This window comes from Rattus norvegicus, chromosome 1 (assembly GCF_036323735.1).
Source record: "Rattus norvegicus strain BN/NHsdMcwi chromosome 1, GRCr8, whole genome shotgun sequence".
NCBI classification, from domain to species: domain Eukaryota; kingdom Metazoa; phylum Chordata; class Mammalia; order Rodentia; family Muridae; genus Rattus; species Rattus norvegicus.
In genome coordinates this window covers 49,502,159-49,523,845 of record NC_086019.1, presented here as the reverse complement: position 1 = coordinate 49,523,845, position 21,687 = coordinate 49,502,159, and the positions used below count along the sequence as shown (strand labels likewise).

The window sequence follows — 21,687 nt, the reverse complement described above, 5'->3', positions numbered from 1 at the left end:
TTGGGTTTTTTTTTGTTGTTGTTGTTGTTGTTGTTTTTTGGTTTTTTTTTGTAGTCCAGGCCAGCATCAAACTTATGATTTTCCTACCTCCTCCTCTCCCTCCTGGATGCTGAAAACACAGGAATGTGCCACCATGCCCTTCCTAATCATTTTTATTTTGAATTAGAATTTTTATATTTCTGAAACAAAAAGTCAGTTGTAGTTGTTTAAGTATCATACCTTCTAAACACATAGCATTGTTGGAAAGCAAAAGAAAAGCTTAAGTCTTTAAAGCAGTGTGTTATAAAGGTATTGATTTAGGATATTAGCAGCTCCTTATTGATAAGCAGGATTATATAATAGAAAGAGTTGATGTGAAAAACATGAGTTTAGACCCCGGTTTCATAAGTTTTATGACCATCAGTTTTCTCATTTTGAAATGATTTTTTAGAAATTAAATCATAAAGTATGTGAAATTTTATACATAGATTCATTCTGTTTCTATAGAGAACCCTGGCTGTCACATATTTTTACCCTAAGTGTGGTTCTAGAGCAACAGAAGGATAAGAATAAATTTTTTTAAGGATCTGGAACATTCCAGTAATGATGTATGCCTTTAATTCAGCACTCAGGAGTCAGAGACAGGCATATCTCTGAGTTCCAGGCCACCCAGAGCTACACAAGGAAAACCCTGTCTTGAAGCTGCCCCCACCCCACCAAAACAAAGAAGTATATGGTCCTGGTTTTCCTATTTGCTAACACCTACATTTACTAAAGCCTCTCCTAGAAGCATGGTGGTCAGTAAAACCTGTTATGTGAACTAGTTAACCAACTTATGTAGACAAATGCATTTGAATATATTGATTAACCTATTGTGAGTAGCAAGGAATTTAGTGACTGCATTTAAAACTTTTGACAAATTGTGGAAAAATAAGAAAAACAATTATGCTGGTTGGTTGCACCTAGTATCTCTGGATAAATTGACAAAAGAAAGCAATGAGTGCCATGATAAAGTGAACCAGCTGCTAGCATCCTAGGTGATGGAGGACAGTAGTGAGCTCAGTGATATGATCGACCGACTCCAGATGTGCACAGAAGACTAGAGGGGTCTAAGGTTCTCTCCAGCAGCCATGGAGCTCAAATGGCAGAAAATCAAATGGAAGCACTAAAGATCAATAAGAATTCAACAAAACTTCTACTCCCAGCTTCAGGGTGTTAATGGCTAAAGGCCAGGCACTAAATCGGTAAAGAATAACGTCCTGTAACTTTTGTAAAACTGTAGAAATCATTTGTAAAATATTGCTTCTACTGCAGTAGAATGGAAATTAACCAGAGCATATTTAGAAAATGTGGCAAAAAGCTATGCTATGTTGCTGCCTGTACCCTGAACTATGACACCTGACCCTACCTGCCCTTGGGGGTTGGAGGTGAGGTGGCTCAGTGCCAACTACAGACTCTGGGAGCAGGTGAGAAACAGCAAGCAAGCTCTCTGAGCACTGCTGCGAGCTCCTCTAGTACCCTCCACCCACACCCCATGGGTCCCAGAAAGCATTGCTTCTAAACAGCAGTTCCTGATTGGCTGGCATTGTCTGTGCCAGCAATCCTTGGACTCTCAGGCAGTGGCAATTAGGTCCTCCTGCAGGAGGTGCTTTTGTGAGGTCCCCAGCGTTTACAGAGAGGTGGCCCCACCATTCCTGCTACATTATGTGAGTGTATTTAACATTTATGTTGAGAAGATGGTGATGCTAAGCAGTGTTACATTGGGGAAACAGTCTGTCTAATGATTTGCAGAAATGGCTTAATGAAATCCTTTCTTGCAGATATTGAGGTCGGATTCCTGCCATGGCTGCTGAATGAAGTTGAGAAGACCATGGAGCACAGCATGGTGGGAAGAACTGTGCTTGACAGTAAGTTACTTTACATAAAAGCCAAGAAGTGCAAGTGGGGGACACTAGTGTTAGTGACAATAAACCTCGAGGCTGTCAGCTGTATTAACAGTTTTCACCCTCTTTTTCTCTGGTTTTCCTGTAATTGCGTTATATATCTTCTATTGTTGCTTCATACATGGCGTCTTTAAAGACGGAAAGATATAACCCGTTCAAAGCATTAATTGATAGTTGTATGTGCTAAATGTATAAAGGCTGATGGGGAAGGGGGAGGCCTAGGGATATTTGTACTTGTCTATAAAGAAAGTATGGGAACTCAAAATGACCTCTGACCTTTTCAGTGTTGATCCGTGAAGTGGTTGAAAGAAGGATAAACGATTATGAGAGTAAGGAAGCTGCACAGCCCGCTCAGAGGTCGGATGATGTGCCTAACGACCCTAACACAGTGCCAGACCCCTCGGTGAGTCTAGAATCACAGCAGTCAACCACACTCCATACCCAGAAGCCAGTTTTAGATACATACTCCTCACAGACAGCACCAGTCCAAGAGAAGAAGCCTGTGGAAGAGGGGTCTTCCTTATGGCAGAATGACCAAACAGAACTGAGGGAGCCTGTAGGAGAGGAGTTGTCACAACCAGAAGGATCACTGGAGCCAGAGAGCAGCTCAACATCTGGTCAGTAGTAATGGTGCGTATGACCCAGGCTTTAGAAATTATATGACACTCAGCCGCCAAGTCTTTTTGTCTAGTTGGCTGAACAAATCAATTATGATTAAAAAAATAAAACTAATAAAAAATGGCACTTTTTCATTTATTTATCAGAATATTCAAAGGCCATGATGTCTTACTAATAAGAATCTTGTCCAAGCACTAGTTTCCCATTACTCTCATATATAACTAGTAAGTGTGTCTTTTCTTAATCCTTCTCATCTTGTGGTTAACCTGTTTTCGGTAGGTCTCCTGTCTCACTTAGATAATAGGTGCTGTCAGCCATTAAGCCTGTCTCCTCTGTAGGAAACTAGCCCATTCACTCGGTAAAGAATACCTAAGCGCACTCCTAAAGGCTGGGCTGCCACACCTGAGCCCTTGTTGTGTAAATTAAACAGCCACCCCCTCCAGCATCAGTATTTGACAAAGGTTTACTGACTGATCTGGACCTGTTGCTTCTCGCATCTTTCTTTTTCATATCTCATCATAGAGAAGTTTCAGGCATTGCCAAGCAAAGCAAAGCAGTCCCCTCCCTCCACACACAGCTCTGCTGCCAGCTAGAAGTGCCCAGACCTTTTGTGGGCTAGTTAGGTTCATGCATGACTCAACAAAGTGTTCTTTACATATCTTATTCTTTACCAAATAGTATGTCTTTCCATACTAGTTAACGTAACTTGCTTGTCTCTTAAAAATGTGTATTGTAGGGGTTGGGGATTTAGCTCAGTGGTAGAGCGCTTGCCTAGCAAACGCAAGGCCCTGGGTTCGGTCCCCAGCTCCGAAAAAAAAAAAAAAGAAAAAAAGAAAAAAAAAAGAGAAAAAAAGAAAAATGTGTATTGTAGAAAGTCGTAGTATATAGAGGAGTCACTCGTGACTTAACTTGGCTCTTTGGAATGACCACCTCAGCCCTATGGCTGCTGGCAGTAACTGAAGCCTGCATTGTCAGGCAAGCATCCCATCAAGTCTTCAAATGCCAGCAGAGGTAGAATCTGCAGTCATGGAGTGGCTTGACTTATTGATGTATCCACTATAATTTCCTAAGACCAGAGCAAGAGTGTATACGTGATTATGACTATAAAACGAGTGTACCCAGTTCTCCATGTATATCACAATACTACTTAAACATCATGGGCACTTCCGGAGCCGTGCACTCATGTTTCTATTTCCATCTTCCTTTAGCTAAGTCAGTCAGTGACATGAACAGGTAACTAACTGCTGCATGTCAGGCACCACGCAGGAGCTACAGACCTTAGGGTCTGTATCAGACACCCTCGCACTCTCATCGTCTAGTAGTGTAGCTGCCTTGAGTACGTGCTACCAATGAAGACCCTAGAGCTAGGAAATGGAGTGACTTGCAGCAGGTAACAAATGCAGTGAGTTACAGCATGTCACCAGAGCCTTGGTGGACTTCAGCCTCATAAGCGTCGTCCTCTGCCCTCTGCCCTTGGGACGCACTGACTACAGATTTAAGTGAGTTACTGCTCTGCAGAATATGAAACATTCAACTTATTGCTATCCACTGCTGGGCTAGGTCTCCCATGTTAAACAGTCTATCATCATTCTAAAATCTGTAACATACTGACTTTAGCAAAAGCCCAAAATTTTTGATTAAAATTATTGCTATTTATTAAAAGATTTTAATTAAATTTAATAGTAAATATAAAATTATTTTATTTTTTAAGTATTTATTTATTTTATATATACGAGTACATTGTATCAGACACACCAGGAGAGGGCATCAGACTCCATTACAGATAGTTGTGAGCCACCATGTGGTTGCTGGGAATTGAACTCAGAACCTCTGGAAGAACAGCCAGTGCTCTTAACCGCTGAGCCATCTCTCCAGCCGCCAAATTATTTTATTTTTATAGTTGAAAAATTAAAGTAACTACAAGTTATTTAAAATTAATTTGAGGCTAATTGCTTTTTGCAACTGTTACTATCCATTGTAAAATCGAGTTTATTCAACATTTTGCAACAATTTCTTCTTCGACAATTTCATACTTGTACATAATTCATTAGAATTACTTATGTTCCACACCCTCTTTTATCACCCTCCAACCCCTGTCAGCCCTCTCTTGCTCCCTACAAAACCCTTCCCCAAATCTGTGTCTGTTTTGTTTTGTGACCCACTGAGTTCGTCTAGGGCCATCTGTGTGACTTTAGAACTGTCTGTTAGGGCCTGGTGGGCTCCGCAGTGGTACAACTAGAGAGACAGCCCCTTCTCCCCGTCTGTCAGTAGCCAATAGCTCTGCGGGCCCACAACCCCCCTTCATGACTACAGGGCTAGTCTTGTGCAGCCCCAGTACAGATAATCGCAGCCATTGTGAGTTCAAGATTATAACCGCTGTGTCGTATCCAGAAGGCATTGCACAGCCTTGTGTCTTCCAGCTCTTCCAGTCATCTTGCCCCTCTACTGAGCCTTTGGGGGTCATGTAAAATGTCATCAGTCATTCTCAGCACCTTAAGTTTCTTTCTTTTCTTTCTTTCTTTCTTTCTTCCTTCCTTCCTTCCTTCCTTCCTTCCTTCCTTTCCTTTCCTTTCTAAATATTTATTATTATGTATACGGTGTTCTGCCTGCATATATACCTGCTGGCCAGAAGAAAACACCAGATCTCATTACAGATGGTTGCAAACCACCATGTAGTTGCTGAGAATTGAACTCAGGACCTCTAGAAGAGCAGTCAGTGCTCTTAACCGCTGAGCCATCCCTAAGGCCCACCTTGAGTTTCTTTGTTTTCTACTAAGAGAAGCTTCTCTGATAGTTTGGAATATGCTTTGTCTTGTCTGGGTATAAACAGAGACACTTAGAAAGCAGAGTAACACTGTGCCAATTCACACAGCAGTCATCAGTCCCAGCTAGGGCCAGGGCTTCCTCAGCCATGTGCCTTTGACCATGTGTGGTTGTTTTCTAGACAGGCGATGTGTGCATAAGTTTAGGGATTCCACACTGAATCAGGCTTAGCCTGTCCATCCTAGAAAGAAACAGCTAAGTGAGAGATGAGGGCACTGTGCCTGAGAGGAAAGAAGCCAGCTTTACATTATATGGAAACAAGGATGTTACGTGAAGAGGGAGCTTTCATGGTTTAGGAAGAGTCTCTTCAGGCACATGTGGGCTGCAGTAAAGAGAGGGCAGCAATCTGAAGTCCCTGGTATCAGTGACCGTAACCATGAGCGGCGGCGCAGATGAGCATGAGCAGACAGACTCTGCAACTCCATCTGATTCACTGGGGTTTGCCAACGCTCCTTTTACAAACCCGTCCTTCCTGAGGTCTCACTCAGGTAGCACTGAGGTGACAGGATAAGCGATGACTTGTGGTCACCATGCACAGACTGGAATCACGGAATTGATCCCACATACCTAACTAGAGAGAAGCTAGAATGTTGTTTCCCCTATTTCACATCATTAGGTTTGAGCCATGTGAATCTCTCCAAGAACTTGCAGGGACTGGCTCAAGCCACACCTTCTGGGATGGAATCTACCAACGAGCAGCTAACCCTCAGCTCAGAGGACAACTTTTCTTTTCTCAAAGCTCCCCTTTGTGAAACTGGGGAAAGAACTCACCTCGTGGTTTTTTCACTGCCTATTTCTTTTATCCCAGCAAAGTTTCATTTTCTTATGTTGGCAAAAACATGAACCACATCATCCAGTTTCACCTAATTTTGATTCTATATGTTCTGCTTATTCTAGAAAGTTTGATATGTTCTCCCTTAATCTTTTATTTTTATGTATTGTGTAACAGAGTAGCCTTGGCGGTTTTCCTGAACATATCTATATGAAGCCACTCTGCGGAGCCTAAGTTTGGTTCATTTCCCATGGATAGAACCAGCAACCAGTACCCATTATTTCTGATAATTCAACTAAGCTCGAAAGTAAAATTCAAAACAAATGTCTGAAGGTATACTGATTTTTAGAAAATAAGCATTTTAAATTGTGTTAATTATAGTCTATTAATATTCATTTTTACCACCAGGGGTCAGTAAAACACTGTGTCACTGTTAACTTGAATTCAAGGTTATATGTAATTTAAGAAATTTTGGTATGCAGATCAAATTTCATCATGTACTGTGCCACAGGTTTTCAGCCATAGAGAGAGACGGAGCCTCTCACACGGGTAGGATGGAGCTGTTGTCGTTGTTTTGCCAAATAAGACAGACGCAGAAAGACAGATGCCAATTGTTAATCTTAACGTAGACTTTAGCTTTGAATGTGTGGTGTGTGTATCTGACTGTGTGTATATGTGTTTATCTGTGCGTGCGTGTGAAGTGGAAAAGGTACTAAGGGCGTGGAAGTGATCTTCAGGAGGCAAAGGGAGTGAGGGAAGGGAATGGAATATTGGAGAGAAGAGGGGAGAGGGGGACCTGCAAGATTAGGGGGGGCAGGGGCTGGGGGGAAGAGTGTGGGAGAGGAAGGACAGCACAGTGTGTAATGGCATCATTAAAATGCCATAGTGATCGAGCTTCATTGTTTTGTCTGCTGATTTAGTAACTTGGAGGGCAATTGTTTAAAAATGAATTGCTCTCCTTGGAGATCCAGACTCCCATTGAAGATTTACCTCGCTCTAACGTTATCCGCCAGTTTAATCAGGTGCCAGAGCAACTCTCATGATTGTTGCAGACTGGAATTCTGCTGTACTCAGTGACTTCAGTCTTCATCCTGACTCTGGATCCTTAACAGATGGCCATTCTGTCAGCTGCTCTTCATTAATTACCACGTCTGTCAGTCCTCTCCTTCACCTGTGGGTCCTAGCCTTCCACACTAAGTTACATCACCAGCCCTAATCTCTCCTGTTCACTCTTAAAATGAGGCTGTTTTTACCTCATGAACTAGGAAACAGTTCTTTCCTGTTCAGTTCTGTCTCCCCTGGCCCAGGCAGTGCTCTGCTTAGTCAGTCGCTTGCTCCTGACATTGTCATTAGGAGCTCTTATACCACATTAAAAGCTATCCCAGGGCACACGTAAGGCACTGCCAAAGCCTGGTACTCTTGAGTTCACACTCTGAGACCCACACAGGAGGAGGAGAGACGTGACTCCTTAGGTTGTCATCTGACCCCTCATAGGTTCTGCGGCGTAAGCATCCATGCACATATGTGTACCAGAGGAGAAAAGTTCAATGCCTTCCCATTTCTACTCTTCGTTGTAATCTTTGGAATTCTAGATTATGATTATGACCAAGGGGGCAGAATTTTATTATATCAGTGTGCAATAAACATCTCTCTTCCCTCGGTGTTCTCTCAGTGAGAGATCATTTCTCCCAGTTTTTACAACCTCTCTCCCTTAACCCTGTAACCACTACTAGGAAACTTCTACTTATCTTGGTTCTTCTCAGGTGTCTCTGAAGCCCAGATGCTATACCTGTAATCTCGCCACTTTGGAGTCCTGTAAGACCCTTATTCCCTATGAGTTAGGTAGCACCACACACATCGTCTATCTCAAGTATATACAAACACACCATATAGAGCAGCGGTTCTCAGCCTGAGGGTAATGACCCTTCCACAGAGTTTGCCTAATACCATCAGAAAACACAGATATTTACATTACAATTCATTACACTAGCAAAATTAAGTTATGAGTGGCAGTGAAAATAATTTTATGGTTGGGGAGTCCCTACAGCATGAGAAACTATAGTAAAGGGTTGCAGCATTAGGAAGGTTGAGAACCACTGGTCTAGAACATAGAAACTCAAATAATGCTGATAAGTGCAACGCCATAAAGTCCACAAACTTGAGCCTGCATACCTCCTCTACTATTTTGACTTTTGGGTAATAATTGCACAGAAGTCAAAAGATGGCATACAAGGGGAAAGTTATTGCTATGAGCACAGCATGGAGCTAACAGTCACAAGGGAGAAGGCATAGGAAGATATCTCTTGAAGTGTAAGAGTCTGGGCTAAAACAAAGCATTCCTCAGTCCTAGATTTTAATATGGCACAGGGCAGGAGTTGCCTGCCATAGGCGGGGAGCACACCACTACCACCACCTCGAATGCTAGAATAAGGACCTCTCAAATCTCCCTGTCTCGGTCTTGTTTCAGCCCCATGGCCCTGGAGACCAGCAGACTCGGGCCATAACAGCTGACAAGTAGCTTAGCAGCCGCTGAAGGAGCCAGTAGGCTCAGTGTCCCTCAGAGCCACATTCCAAAGACACTCGTCACTATTTGACTTTGGGTTAGCACCCTGGAAAAGACCATGTTTAGGGCCTGACTTTATTTGATTTGACTCAGAGTTCGCTCGTTGACAAAGGTCCTAACACCAGGGCATTGTTACTGAGTAATGTAAATCGGGTGTGAGTGCAGTGACATTTACCTAAGATGAAGGCTGTGGCGGGAACAGTGAGAGAGGCAGAGCATGTGCGTGAGCGGCCACGGGAGCTTTGGAAATGTCGACATACTCCTGGAGTCCGTATGAAGGGTAACTGCACGCCTGGGGAAGACCTGAGATGGCATGGATCACTCATTCCCGTCGAAGGCATGCCCAGCCTCTGTAGAACCTACATAGCAAAGCATGGGGGACTTAGTGACTCGCCTATGTCTTCTCTGGGGGTCAGCCAGATAGCTTGGTGGGTAAATCCCCTCACACCAGTCATCATGACCTGAGTTCAGTTCCCCAAGACGCACAGAGTGAAGGGAGAGAACTCACTCCTGCATGCTGTCTTCTGACCTCCCTCATGTGCAGTGGCATGCACTAACCCCGACACACACAAGAATGGTCTGCAGAGGGATATTTCTACTGCGGATTGTAATTGCCGACCCACGAACTTTGCTGAACAGATTCTAGTGGTCATATACAACAAAGACAATCTGACAGTATTTTAGTTATAAGGTTATTATAAAGAGTAAAATATGGACTGGAGAGATGGCTCAGTGGCTAAGAGCACTGACTGCTCTTCCAGAGGGCCTGAGTTCAATTCCCAGCAACCACATGGTGGCTCACAACCATCTGTAATGAGATCTGATGCCCTCTTCTGGTGTGTCTGAAGACAGCTACAGTGTACTTATGTAATAAATATAAATAAATCTTTTTTAAGGGTAAAATAAAAACTACAATAAAAAACTCAAAGTAGGTGTGGGACAAAAATATGTCTTCCAAAATACTATGTCACACTTACTCAGAAATGTCCAGGACTTACCAAAAGAACTTTTAACAAACATACAAAAATTGGAAAGTCTTATCCATGGAAAGGAACAAAGGTCTGTGTGCAGAAACTGTGTGAGGAAGTCCAGATTTCAGCCTACAGGAGAAAATTACTTGAATCATTTACATGTTCAAAAAATTGAAGGAAACAGTACCTGAGAACTAGTGTGTAGGAATATGGTCTCATCAAATGGCAAAATGAGTGGCAGTCAGAAGCAGTGGGGCTGAGATATAACTCAGGTGAAAAGCACTGGCTGCTGCTCAGAGGACCAGCGTTCAGTCCCCAGCCATCCACAGGGTGGTTTACAATGTTCTGCAAGGCCAGTCCCAGGAGATCTGATGCTCCTTCTGGCCTCGTTGCACACCAGGCACACATGTAAGGCAGAGATGTGCCAGCAAAGCACCCGTCAGAACCAAGTGGAAATTCTGGTGTTCAAAAGTAGATTCTGACTCAAAACCTATCGCCAAGACTTCCGTAAGCAGATTTGATCTGCAAAGAAAGAATCCCCGAAACCAGAATCAATAAGATAAAATAAATCCACTCTGGGGAACAGGAAGGAAATGAGGGAAGGCTAATGAATGGAGGCTGAGAGACCTGCCCCAAACCATCAGGCATACAAAGATGTGAACAGGGAATGTCAGACAGAAGAGTCCAGAAGAGGGTTTGAAGACACATGGCTAAAAACTTAGACGTGGTAGAAAGTACCTGCTTCCCTATCCAAGAGGCTTAGTGAGCTCTCCATGAAGACATCACATGGTGATGAGCCACAGAGTTCCAAGAGACCAGGGAAATGGTGAAGGTAGCCAGACAAGCTTGACCTATCCTGTGCACGTGCTTCTCAGATTATCAGCTGACTTCACACACTACAGCCATCATGGCGGTCAGAAGGCATGAGCATATCTGTGTGTTCAGAGAAGGACTGTGAGTCAAGAATTCTAAGGGACAGCGAGACTGCACTTCAAATGAACAAAAAATAAAACATTGCCAGATAGTAAAAACTGGATCAGTCCCAACACACCACATGGACACACAACACATATGTACACGTACTGCACACATGTACACATGCACACAAAAGGGCTGTGACTAGCAGCCCTACTCTACAAGAAATACTAATGCTGAAATGAAAAAAGTAGTAACTCAGATGCATGCACATAAAAAGCATCAATAAAAATCATACATGCGTATAAAAGACTGAGTAGCTTTAACCTTTTTTGCCACTTAAGATAGCATAATAAGGCAGACATCATAAAATTACCAGTTGGATCCTAATGTATCAAGGCAATTTTCAGATTAGCCAAGCACAGGTGGGGAGACAGGGTGATCCTAGAGGGAAATGCTCATATGCTATCAAAATTAAGCCTGTATTGGTCTAAAGTAGATTGATTCAATTAAAATGTGAACTGTAATCCCCAGAGCAGCCACTAAGAGAATAACTTCTAAAGAGAATAATAAAAAGGAAGCAAAAGCACATTGTGTGGTGGAAGACACACACTTAATACAAAAAGGGGGGCAGTAATGGAGAAACAGAAGCATAAAAACGCAGAAGAGCTGTGGAAACAGCAAAATGGCAGAGGAGGCTCCTGAGCAGTTACACTAAATGACTTACACTCTGGCTTCCAGAAGGCAGCAACGAGCAGAGTATAAAGTAGAACGATCCAGCCATACTGTCTACAAGATATAACTTGACACACTCTGTTTAAGGTGCTTGCCTAGGGAAGACCTGCAGTTCAAAGACAGCTATGTCAAAGGTAAAGATACGGAAAACAACAAAACCTGAGTCCAGCCAAAGCTGGAGCAGCTCTCCTGCCAATAGATGCAGTCAGACCGCATCCCTGCGACAGACCCTTCAGGGGTGTACACAGAGCACAAGCTTACTGCAGTTTACAGTTTGGGGGGCTTTAGTCTGCAGTCAGTGACCCCGTTGTACAGGCCTAAAATGAGATTACGGGAAATAGTAGGTAGCATAGGCTGCCTGCCTCGTGGTGGCCAGGAAAAGCAGAGAGACAAGGAGGATATAGAAATGCTATCACCTTGATCGTTGCAGATCGTGTGCATGCATCAAGTTGTCATATCACCTTCCATTAATATGTAATTTAATATGCCAATTTAAAAATTACCTGTCATAGAAAAAACAATCTAAAGAAAAAACTGCATGCCAAGATGTACCAGCTCCTCCAACTAGCAATGGTGACTTTCAAACAGCTGTTAGAAATTTCTATGATGAAGTAAAACAAAAAGTGAAAAATAAGAAGTCCCAGCATTAACGAAAGAATCAGTTGGTATTCTAGAACTGAAAAAGCAGTGCCAGCCTCCCATTCGTCCACTAAGGGATCTAAGCTCAAGGGCCGCTCCTCTGTGAAGCCTTCCTTGGTCTCCAGCATTGGGCAGCACACACATGGCTCATGGGAAAGAGAGAAACTCAAGAAGAAAAGAGTTTATTGCAGAGCTTTGCGTGCTCCCCAACAGTAAACACTGGGTTTCTATCCTAGGGAAGAAGCGACAAACCGCTGAGGTACAGCAGACAAACTCAGGATATTCCACAGCAGGACCTCTCTCGGCTGCTCCGCCCCACACAGCTACCTCCTATTTCCCACAGTCCCCTAGAGGCTCTGTCCTTCTTTCAGGAAACAGCCTGGGCGATGGGGCAGAGCTGGCTGCTGCGCCTAGTGGCCAGCAGTGGTACAGCTTGGAATCCATCAGCCCTGGCGGCCAAAGGTGCTAGGTCCGCAGCCCCTAGTGTCCAAGCCATCTGTGAGGGGCTTCAAAAAAGCCGCACACCCCACCCCCACCCCGGGAGCCCAGACTCAGGCAGTCAAAAGACACATCTCTGTCTTGTCACACAAATGAGCACTACCCTTGAAGCTCCCAGGGCTGGATACTGTGCAGAACACTGGCAACTCCCAAACAAGCGTCACCCTGCCCTGCCTTCTCCTCCTCTGCTTTGGGCAAACTATCTTCCCGAGAAGAAGGGCAGGGCAAGGCATGGACTTCCAAGCGGCCTCTTTGAAGGAAGAGCTAAGATTGTAGTATGCCTACCTCCTCACCTAGAGGACCTTGATGGCCGATTCTCCCGGCCTCTGGCCCACTGGCATCTGGGAGATCAGAAACAACAGGCTCCTTCCACAGCGAGGTGGAAAGAGAAAGGGGGTGTGGGGGTGGGGGAACACCCTGCCCGCAGCTATCTGATAGAGAAGGGTTCCTAGCCAGATGAGAGTTGGGTGGAAGGTTTTTGGTTTGTTTGGTTTTATTTTTGTTTTGTTTTGTTTTTTACTTTTATTTCTATTTTGTGTCTATTTATTTATGTGTTTTATCATGGTTTTTAAATACCCAGAAAAGTTGTAGAATCTGTCCAGGATTTCATCTAAGAGGAATGAGGAACAGCTCTCTGGATGGTTTAAGTTGCTGCTGGCCTCCTTCTCAAAGTCCAGCCTATCCCATATGGTGACCTCATATGTAGATCAAAGTGGTGATAGTGAAATTCTCACACTGACAGCTGCTGTTTTGCTCTTTGTTTCACAATCTTTTAGCCCCTCTAAATATAACATAAAGGGAGGGCAGAGACAGAGCACTGAATTCCTAAACACTCAGTCCCACCCGGCTGCCCCTTATCATGGCAAATGCTAACACGAGGTATCCAGCAGTACCTCAGCAGGTCCTTTAATGTTCTCACTGGCACCATTGTAACCCCTGGGACAAACAGTGTGTCACCTCACCCTTTACACGTGAGCCTTAGGACGGTGCCCTGGAAGTTTAGACACTCCCCTGAATGGTGGGAACTCAAGCACTTTGCACAATGCCAAACTGAGTTCATGTTTGACAGTTGTGGGATTTTATTCTTTGTCTTTGTAGAGCTATGTCTGGTTATGTTGTTTTTTAAAGTTGAGTGGAACGTTAGCCTGACGTTTCCTAGAAATGAAGGTAACTAAGGCTCTCCAAGAACAAATGATACTTTCAAGTTCTGAGGGCTGAGCACAAGAGAATTCTATTAAAAACATTCAGCCCAGATACGCAGGAAGGCAGTCCACTATGCTGGGGTTGGCAGTTCCAACAGCGGTGTGCAGATGTGACATCCACGAGTGCCAGAGCCCTGACTGCACTGTCCAAACAGTCCTAAGATACAATGGTTTATCTCCACCAGGAACACGGCAGCATTATCTCTGGTGTCTCATGCAGAGCATTCTGGTACATTGTGTATCATTAGAAATGCTAATTTCTGGCATAAAAACTGCTGTCTTCTTAGACAAACTAGGTCTAAGCAACTTGCAGACAGACTGTCCTGTCAGCCCACTACACACCTAAATGAGTCCATTGGGTGGGCTGCACTTTTCAAATAATTAAGTGGAAAAGTAACAATTCTTTCAAAAGATTATCTACTTCATAATGACTAATTGAAAATATGTATGTCCTCAGATTGTTTTTATTTCACTCTTTCTCCTGAGGTATAGGAGAAATGTTTTGTTCTCTCCTGCATACATTGACATTTCCTGAGACAACTGGTGTAAATCTTGAGCAGGAAATGTATCATGTTTATATTTTTAAGGATAATTATAGCAACTCTATAAAAGTTGGAGAAAGAATGAAAATAAGGTTAATCGGTAATATTCAAATAATGAGACAAGAGGGCATTTGTGAGGGCAGTACTGAGGGCCATTGCCAGACAAGGTCAGGAAAGGCAGGCATCTCTGAGACAGGGAGGCAAAGCTACGTCCTAGTGAAGAAACTGGGCTCCAAACTCAGTCTGCTTGTGCATTCCAGGAGTGGAAATTTGACAGTGTCCTCTGCTGTATCGGGCTTCACAGGCAGTGAAACAGGGCCAGTCAAGTGGCCTTGTACTTTCAGATGCAAAAAGCAAACACTGATTATTTTCTGCTTTAAAGATTTTTCCCCTAAAAATCTGCAAGGCAGAATAAATGTGCATTGTGTACCATGCACAGACACAGCTCACTGTCCTTTGTGCCCTAAATGTGTGTGTTTGCCTCAAGCTGGCCCTTCCCCTCTGGTTCTGAGATGATCAAAACAGACCTGCGTCTCCCCCCACCCAAGTGATATGCATACCCTTGCCTCTGACACTTGGGGACAGCCTCGTGCCTCCCTGCTGTGAGTAGAGACAGCAGAAGATGAAAGACTAGGGCACTCTTTTAACACTGGCCCTAGCAGCTAGCATACACAGGAGGGAAGACAGCAGCTGCCATCTTGGAGCCAGATGGGTTTGACTTGTATGGAAACACTCCTAAGATGGGAGAGTAAACTGCTCAGGAACAAGTGTTTGGTCAAGAGACAGTGGTCCAGGGGCACTAGTCATGTAGGAGAGAAGGAGTGAAGAGTGGAGACGTCCACAAGGAGACAGCTGTGGAGGACGGGAAGGAGATGGGAAGAGGAGCTAGGGACTGGCCAGATGACGTCATCAGAAGAGCGGGATGGGGAGAGGACCAAGGTGACTGGCAGACAGATGCTGCCCCCTAAGGAGTCACTCCCCTTGGCAATGTTTTATGATAAATTTTAAACCAAGCACATTTAAAAATAAAATTTTATAAATGAATATATATATGTATACACACACATATATGAGACAGACATATTCTTTATAAAGTCTGACTATATGTGTATATATATATGTATATATATTCATATTCTCCATGAATGCATGTCCAGGCTGTCAGCAAAAAGTCCTTAATGGCTGTTTTTATGGTTTACTTAGCACCTGCTCTGGTTAATCTGTCATTTGGGACAGAGCTGCCCCCGAAGAAGAAGTGGCTGTGATTGGTACAGTAAACAGAGTCCCCAAAGCTGTTAGGCGGTCTTGAGAGTCCGTGACTGTGAGCAGTCATGGCCAAGGAGATTTTGCAAAGAGATGCTGTTGTGGCTTAGAGGCGGGAAGGGGACTCTAGGTTATGCAGGCAGACTCGGTGTTGGTTACTTTCCTCCTTTCTATGTCTGAAGCAGTTTAAGGAAGGAAGGAAGGAAAGAAAAGATAGAACTATGGCTTTTGTCTGTGTAGTTGCAACTAACAAAGTTGCTATGCTTGGATTCTTGTAAGAAGTATTTGTTTTTGGTTTTTTTAAAACTTCATTCTTTTTCTTTTCTTTTCTTTTCTTTTTTTCGGAGCTGGGGACCGACCGAACCCAGAACCTTGCGCTTGCTAAACAAGCGCTCTACCACTGAGCTAAATCCCCAACCCTTGTTTTTTTTTTAAAAAGTTCCTAATTCTAATAAATACCATGTCAAGCTTTAAATATGTACATGCAGATATACAGATGTTGATATGTATCGGAGTACACATGTGGAGGGTGCTTATACATGCACGGAAGCATCCCTGTGGAGGCCAGAGGTTGACATGATAAGGTAGCAGGCAGGCAAGCAAACCGACAGTCAGGTAGACCAACCTTATTTCCTTTAAGGAAAAAACTTAAAATGTGCAAATTATGCAAAGGACTCATCAGTCTATGAGTTGGTTATTTCTAGCATGCTTTCACTTCTCGTGTGTGCCCGCTGTAACCATTCCTAACAAAGTCACAGTGTGTGGAAGGTCAATATGAGCCACCGTCAAGCTGACAATAGTTTTAAAAGATGAGGTCATTACCTCATCAGAACTGCTTCAGTCTTCCTCAGCCATCAAGTATGAGTCATTACCTTTTGGTTCCAGGTTTGGATTTTTAAGGAGGGTCTTGTGACATAGCCCCAGTTGGCCTGGAGCTTACGATCCTGAGGCCTCAGTTTCCCAGACACACATCCCTGCGGCTGGCTTAGTCACTACTGTGCTAACTAAGTCCATTTAATCTTTAGACAAAGAGAGCACTGTGTGTTTCTTTCTGCTGGAGTGTACCCCTAGTCTACGCTCATTGAACTCTTGGCTGGATGCCAGTTTCTAAGAAGTGGGACTCATGGGAAATCACACATCCGGGTACTATTTTAGCTTTCTTTCTTCAACAAATGACTGTCCTTCATTAATTCATATTTCATCTATCTGTGTCTTACAGGGGTCTAATTTGTTCCAAAGCCAAGCTTCAGCCACGCCATCAGGAAGATTTAGCAGCAGCCTTAGAAACCATTGGCTCACTTTTAATGGGGGGCGGAGACTGAAAACGTGAAGGGTTTTCTTTTTCTTTTTGTTTGCCTATTGTAGATTATTCATTAAAGTCTTTTTTTCTTAAAACATTGTCTTCAATTGTTAGCAAAAGCCATCTATTCTTTTCAAACTGAAGAAACATCAACACAGAAACATCCCGTGAAGTGTGACAGTCCCCACTGCATGCTGGCGGGGGTGGGGGCACACCTAAGAAAGAACCCAGGGAATAGGTCTGCACTGTGGGGAGAAACTGGGGGTGGGGGTGGGGGGAGAGAGGACCTATACAGCTGATCTGTATGCCTTGCCACTGCCTTAGTCAGCAAATATTTATGTAGTGTGTGCTGTGTGTTGGGACCCATCATGGAGACTGGACACAGGAGTGAGCAAACAGCTGGTTCTGCCCTGACTACACTTCCTGGGCATTGTTAACTGAGTCCCGCCTCCCTCCCTGGGCAAACTTCTTGAGCCCTGTTATGGCTGAGGTGAGCTACTCCTAAAGGAGTTGGTGGCTGATTGGTTAGTTAGTTAATTAGGTTAGTTTAGTTAGTTAGTTAGTTACTTGCTTGCCTTGGAACCTGAAGATAACAAAGCTCATATTTTTAAAAAGGCATTCCAAAACCCCTTGATTTCACTAGATTTGTGTGTAAGGAGGCCAGAAGAAGACTTGGATTCCTGAGGACTGAAGTTACAGATGATTGTAAACTATCGTGTGGATGCGGTGGGGAATTGAACCCAGGTTGCCTAGATGAGAGGCCAGGACTCTTAGCCACTAAGCCATCTCTCCAGCCCCACTGAAGGTGTTTTTTATTTGTTTTCTGAGACAAGGTTTCTCTGTGTGGTCCTAGCTGCCCTGGAACTCTCTCTGTAGACCAGGCTGGGCTCAAACTCACAGATCCATGAGCCTCTGTCTCCCAGGTGCTGGGACTAAAGATGTGCACCATCACACCCAGCTGGAAGTCCTTTTTAAAACAGTACTCTCTTTAATTTTTTCAGTAAATACAAGTTATGATTCAGTCGGTCTGTGTCAGGGTCAGAACATTATTATTTTTTAATCTTCTTAGTTTGGTGGGAAGTTCAGTCATAGATGAACGTTCTCTCAAACATCAGTCCCCTATTTTAATTTTACCTAGAATGTAATTCTCAGTGTAGAAGTTGAACTAATGAATTAAATGATGTCACGAAACTCTGGCCATGTCTGCCTGCTCCATAACCTCCAAAGATCAGAGACAGAATCATACATGGCCCTCGGGGGGCGTGGCTTAGCTGACTCCACCTCTTCCTCAACCATTTCCGGCATGTGAGATTTCAAGTCCTTTGGAGGCAAATACAAGAAACGTGTCTTACAATTATTTTCCCTCCTGTTGTAATAAAATACTCTGACAGGAAGCTAAATGGGAGTCCCAAAGAGAGAGAGAAGCTTCAGGCTGAGGGATCTACCTGCGCGGAGGAAAGGGCAAGTTATTGAAGTAAGTGAGGTCTTGACAACGGTGCAGGGGGACAACCATGGAGGCTGGAGGAAGAACTCAGGAACCAGAGCAGAACATTCACTGGGAAAGTTGAGGTAACATGTAACCCTGAATCTCATAGGAGAAAGGAACGGACTTTCTGAGTCTGGGGTTGATGGAAGTCACATGCAGTCTCTGACCGAACTGGGAATAAAGTTAGGAGGAGAGATAAGGCTGTGTCGGACAGAGCCTGTCCAAGGTCCGGGCTCAGAGGCTGGCTTACCAGGGCCTGAAGCAATGGGGGTATCCTACCTAGTGTTCCCTGGGGACATCCCATTCAATGCTCTCTGTAAGGTACCAATGTCAGGGGTTCGGTTCCAGTAAGGGACAGAGAGTAAAACGCTTCAAGAATAGGCAGCTGCAAATTCGCTATGGACAGACAGTCTGCAGCTGGGCCTGATGGGCAAGATTCAGAAGAGCAGTCAGCTGACGGTGGAATGAGGAGAGGTGGGAGGGGCAGAGAGGGCGGGGCAGAGAGGGCAGGGCAGGGGGTAGGGGGATCCCGTACAAATCCACTGAAAGTTGTCTAATGGAGGGACTGTGGCAGACCCTGTGGTAGGCACCGGAGAATACATCCATAAGAAGACAGAGGAGCCTCAGAGAGTGAGCCCCAAGAAGGCCTTGGGCAGAGCAGCACAGTCTCCATACCGGGCCTGTGCCTCTGAGAGAGAGTTCTGCTCCTGCTACACACAAGGAAACCCAGAAGGAAAGCAGAGAGTTGGATGCGGAGCCAGACCCAACACGAGTGAGGGCCGAGTACTTCAGGACAGAATCCAGTGGGGCAGAGGGCAGAAAGCACACATTCCTGTGTGCAGAAGAGAGGTGCAACTAGACGCCACAGGTGGGAGCTGTCCTAAGGCTGCAGAAGAACATTCTTGTGAGCCAGCAATCAACCACTTAAGGGATGAGATGCTAAGCAGGGCATTAGTGCAGTCACACTGACAGGAAAGAGGTTGCAGAATCATCAGGAGAGACTATAGCAACTGATGGCAGTATTTGAGTATAACCCTAAACGATTTAGCCAAATAGATGATAGCTAGATGATAGGTCGATCAATTGATCGATAGATAGATAATGGAGAGAGAGAGACTCAAGTCAGCTTGGCCTGATGCATTTGCATACGGGTAGTCTCAGCTACTTGGAAGGATGTAGCAGGAGAATCAGTTGTGCCCAGTCAAGATCAGGCCTGGATAATAAAGAATTCACTTCAGATACATAGATGGGGGGTGGGTGGAAGATGGACAGACAGGTAGGTTGATAGATAGATAGATAGATAGATAGATAGATAGATAGATAGATAGATAGATAGATAGATAGAAAATAGATGATAGATAATAAATAGATGACAGATAGGTACACAGACAGACAGACAGACAGACAGACAGATAAGAGGTAGATAACAGTATTCTGATTATTCTCAGAAGTGCTAGAGTCAGAAAAGTGAGGTTGTGAGAAGCCACTCTCAGACAGACACCAAGGATGATTTGTTTCCAGTGCAAATTGAACAAGGGGAGCCACAGAGACTCTGGCCTCTGCCTGCAGCTGGGCCCCATGGTCCCTCCCACTTCTCACCCACTGACAGTTTTAGGGGAGCCTCATTCACCAGGAAGACAGAGAAAGCCCTGGGGCCTGCAGAACTGCTGCTCAACTCCACGTCTGGTTCTCTACTGAGCTGACTTGTCAGCCGCCTGTACCCCAACCCATGCCTCTGAGGGGCTTCCAGGAGGCCTTCCTTCCCTCCTATCCCTCTTCAAGTCTAAAACCAAGGCTGCAGCCAGACCCAGTGCTCCTCTCTCAGACTTGGCGGTCCCCTGAGTAGTGGGCATTTGACCTTTCTCCATATCCTCAATCACACCAAAGAAGATGCACTTTGTGGCCAAAGCAGGGAGCATGAAGGAAAAGCTGACCCTGTAAAGTGGGTGTCTACAGGTGTGTAGATATGGTTTACTCAAGTTATGGGAGTGGGGGGCAGTGTCATTCAAAGCCAAAAGAAGAGACTGGGCGATTTGAGAGCAAGCTAAATAAAAGGAGAACCAGGCGGTAAGCATGAGCATGAGTAGTGTTCCAGAGAAAAAGAGTAAAGTGTTGATCCAGCCACTCTTCCGCCCTCCCCAACCACTGTGTCCCCGCCAGCCATGGCCACACAAGCAACTCAGGCACGTTGCACAGGAAGCTGGCATTCTGGAGAAGACAGAAAGAAACGCCCTGGCAAATCTAAGTGTCGCTAAGGCAGAGCCTCGTGCTGAAGAAAGGGCGCAAGATTGCCAAAGAGGCCCTGCCCTTTTCAAAGTAATACCCCGAAATGGTAAGGCTTTCTTCCAGTAAATTCCCTTTTTCGTCAAAATAATTACAGAGCTGGTTTCTGGAACCTGAAACCACGCTGTCTTAGCAAATCACAAGGGGATTACCCCAAAGCTAGAATGAATGTGGGAGGGACTGAAGTCCAATAAATGAAGAACTAACTCTCCTGGGGACAGTGATGTCATGGCTGGTGGTAGTAGCCAATAAAGATCCCTTCTTCCTCTCGCCAGTGTCTTCCCAGGCAGAAACAGTTCAGTGATCCCATTTGGAGTAACCCCCTTTGACTATTCTAGCCCTAGCTCAGATGTACTTGCCCAGGCTGGTCAGACTTTCGTGGCTTATATACTAATGGAATCTGCCCGTGTTTTCAAAGGACTTGGGCCCTGGCAATGAGTCTGGGCTAGAGATGTAGCTCAGTTGGTAGACTGCTGCCCTGGTAGGAATGAAGCCCTGGCTCCGATCTCCCGTGGTGCAGAAACCAAACATCGCCATGTTTGCATCCCCAGCACCTGGGAGGTAGAGTCCAGGGGACTGGGAGTTCAAGGTCATCCTCAGCCGTGTTAATGATAGACTGCAGATCCATGTACCCAGCCACAGGAGGATCTGTCCTTTGGTCCATTGTACAGATGATCACAGAACCATGACGCTCTGGGTCCCTTTCCACCTCAGGCAAAGGGTAGATGACCTCTCCCACTATTGAAATGCTCACTCATGGCTCACGCTGGCTAAAATGAGTGTATTAGAGCAATCCATCCAAAGTGTATTGATGCTAGCTGTGCATGGTAGAGCACACCTTTAATCTCAGTACGACTAGCGTTACTGAACAGGAGAAACACCATGAATTCAAGGCTAGCCTGAACTATATAGTAAAACTCCTTAAAAACAAAGTACAGGCTTATAGTATCCTAGATTCTCACAAATTATGGCATAATGATTATTAGCCCTTCACAGCTCTCCACACTCACTAAATCAAGTTTGTACCAGCTCAGTCCTTCTGTCTATTCAGTCAGACGCTGAGGTTCTAAATCACTGAAAAAGAAGCATGGGCTAAGGAGATGGCACAATGGTCAAGAGCATTTGTCGCTCCTCAGAGGACCCAAGTTCAGTTTC

General features: G+C 44.6%; 1 protein-coding gene across 6 annotated transcripts in view; it reads left to right on the top strand.

The window, feature by feature from the left end:
* Rsph3 (radial spoke head 3) overlaps positions 1–16,858 on the top strand; it is a 58,753-nt gene extending 41,895 nt beyond the window's left edge. For 2 of the 6 annotated variants that reach the window (XM_039081299.2, XM_039081295.2), the window contains 2 exons: positions 1,800–1,886; positions 2,207–2,661. In XM_039081299.2, the coding sequence (XP_038937227.1) occupies positions 1,800–1,886; positions 2,207–2,547 (428 nt within the window). In that variant the 3' untranslated portion in view covers positions 2,548–2,661. Of the gene's footprint in view, positions 1–1,799; positions 1,887–2,206; positions 2,662–6,312; positions 7,795–16,682 lie in introns of those variants that run through there. The other 4 variants (XM_006227910.5, XM_006227909.5, XM_008758741.4 and 1 more) reach the window with 4 other exon arrangements.
* Positions 16,859–21,687: the final 4,829 nt, after the last annotated feature.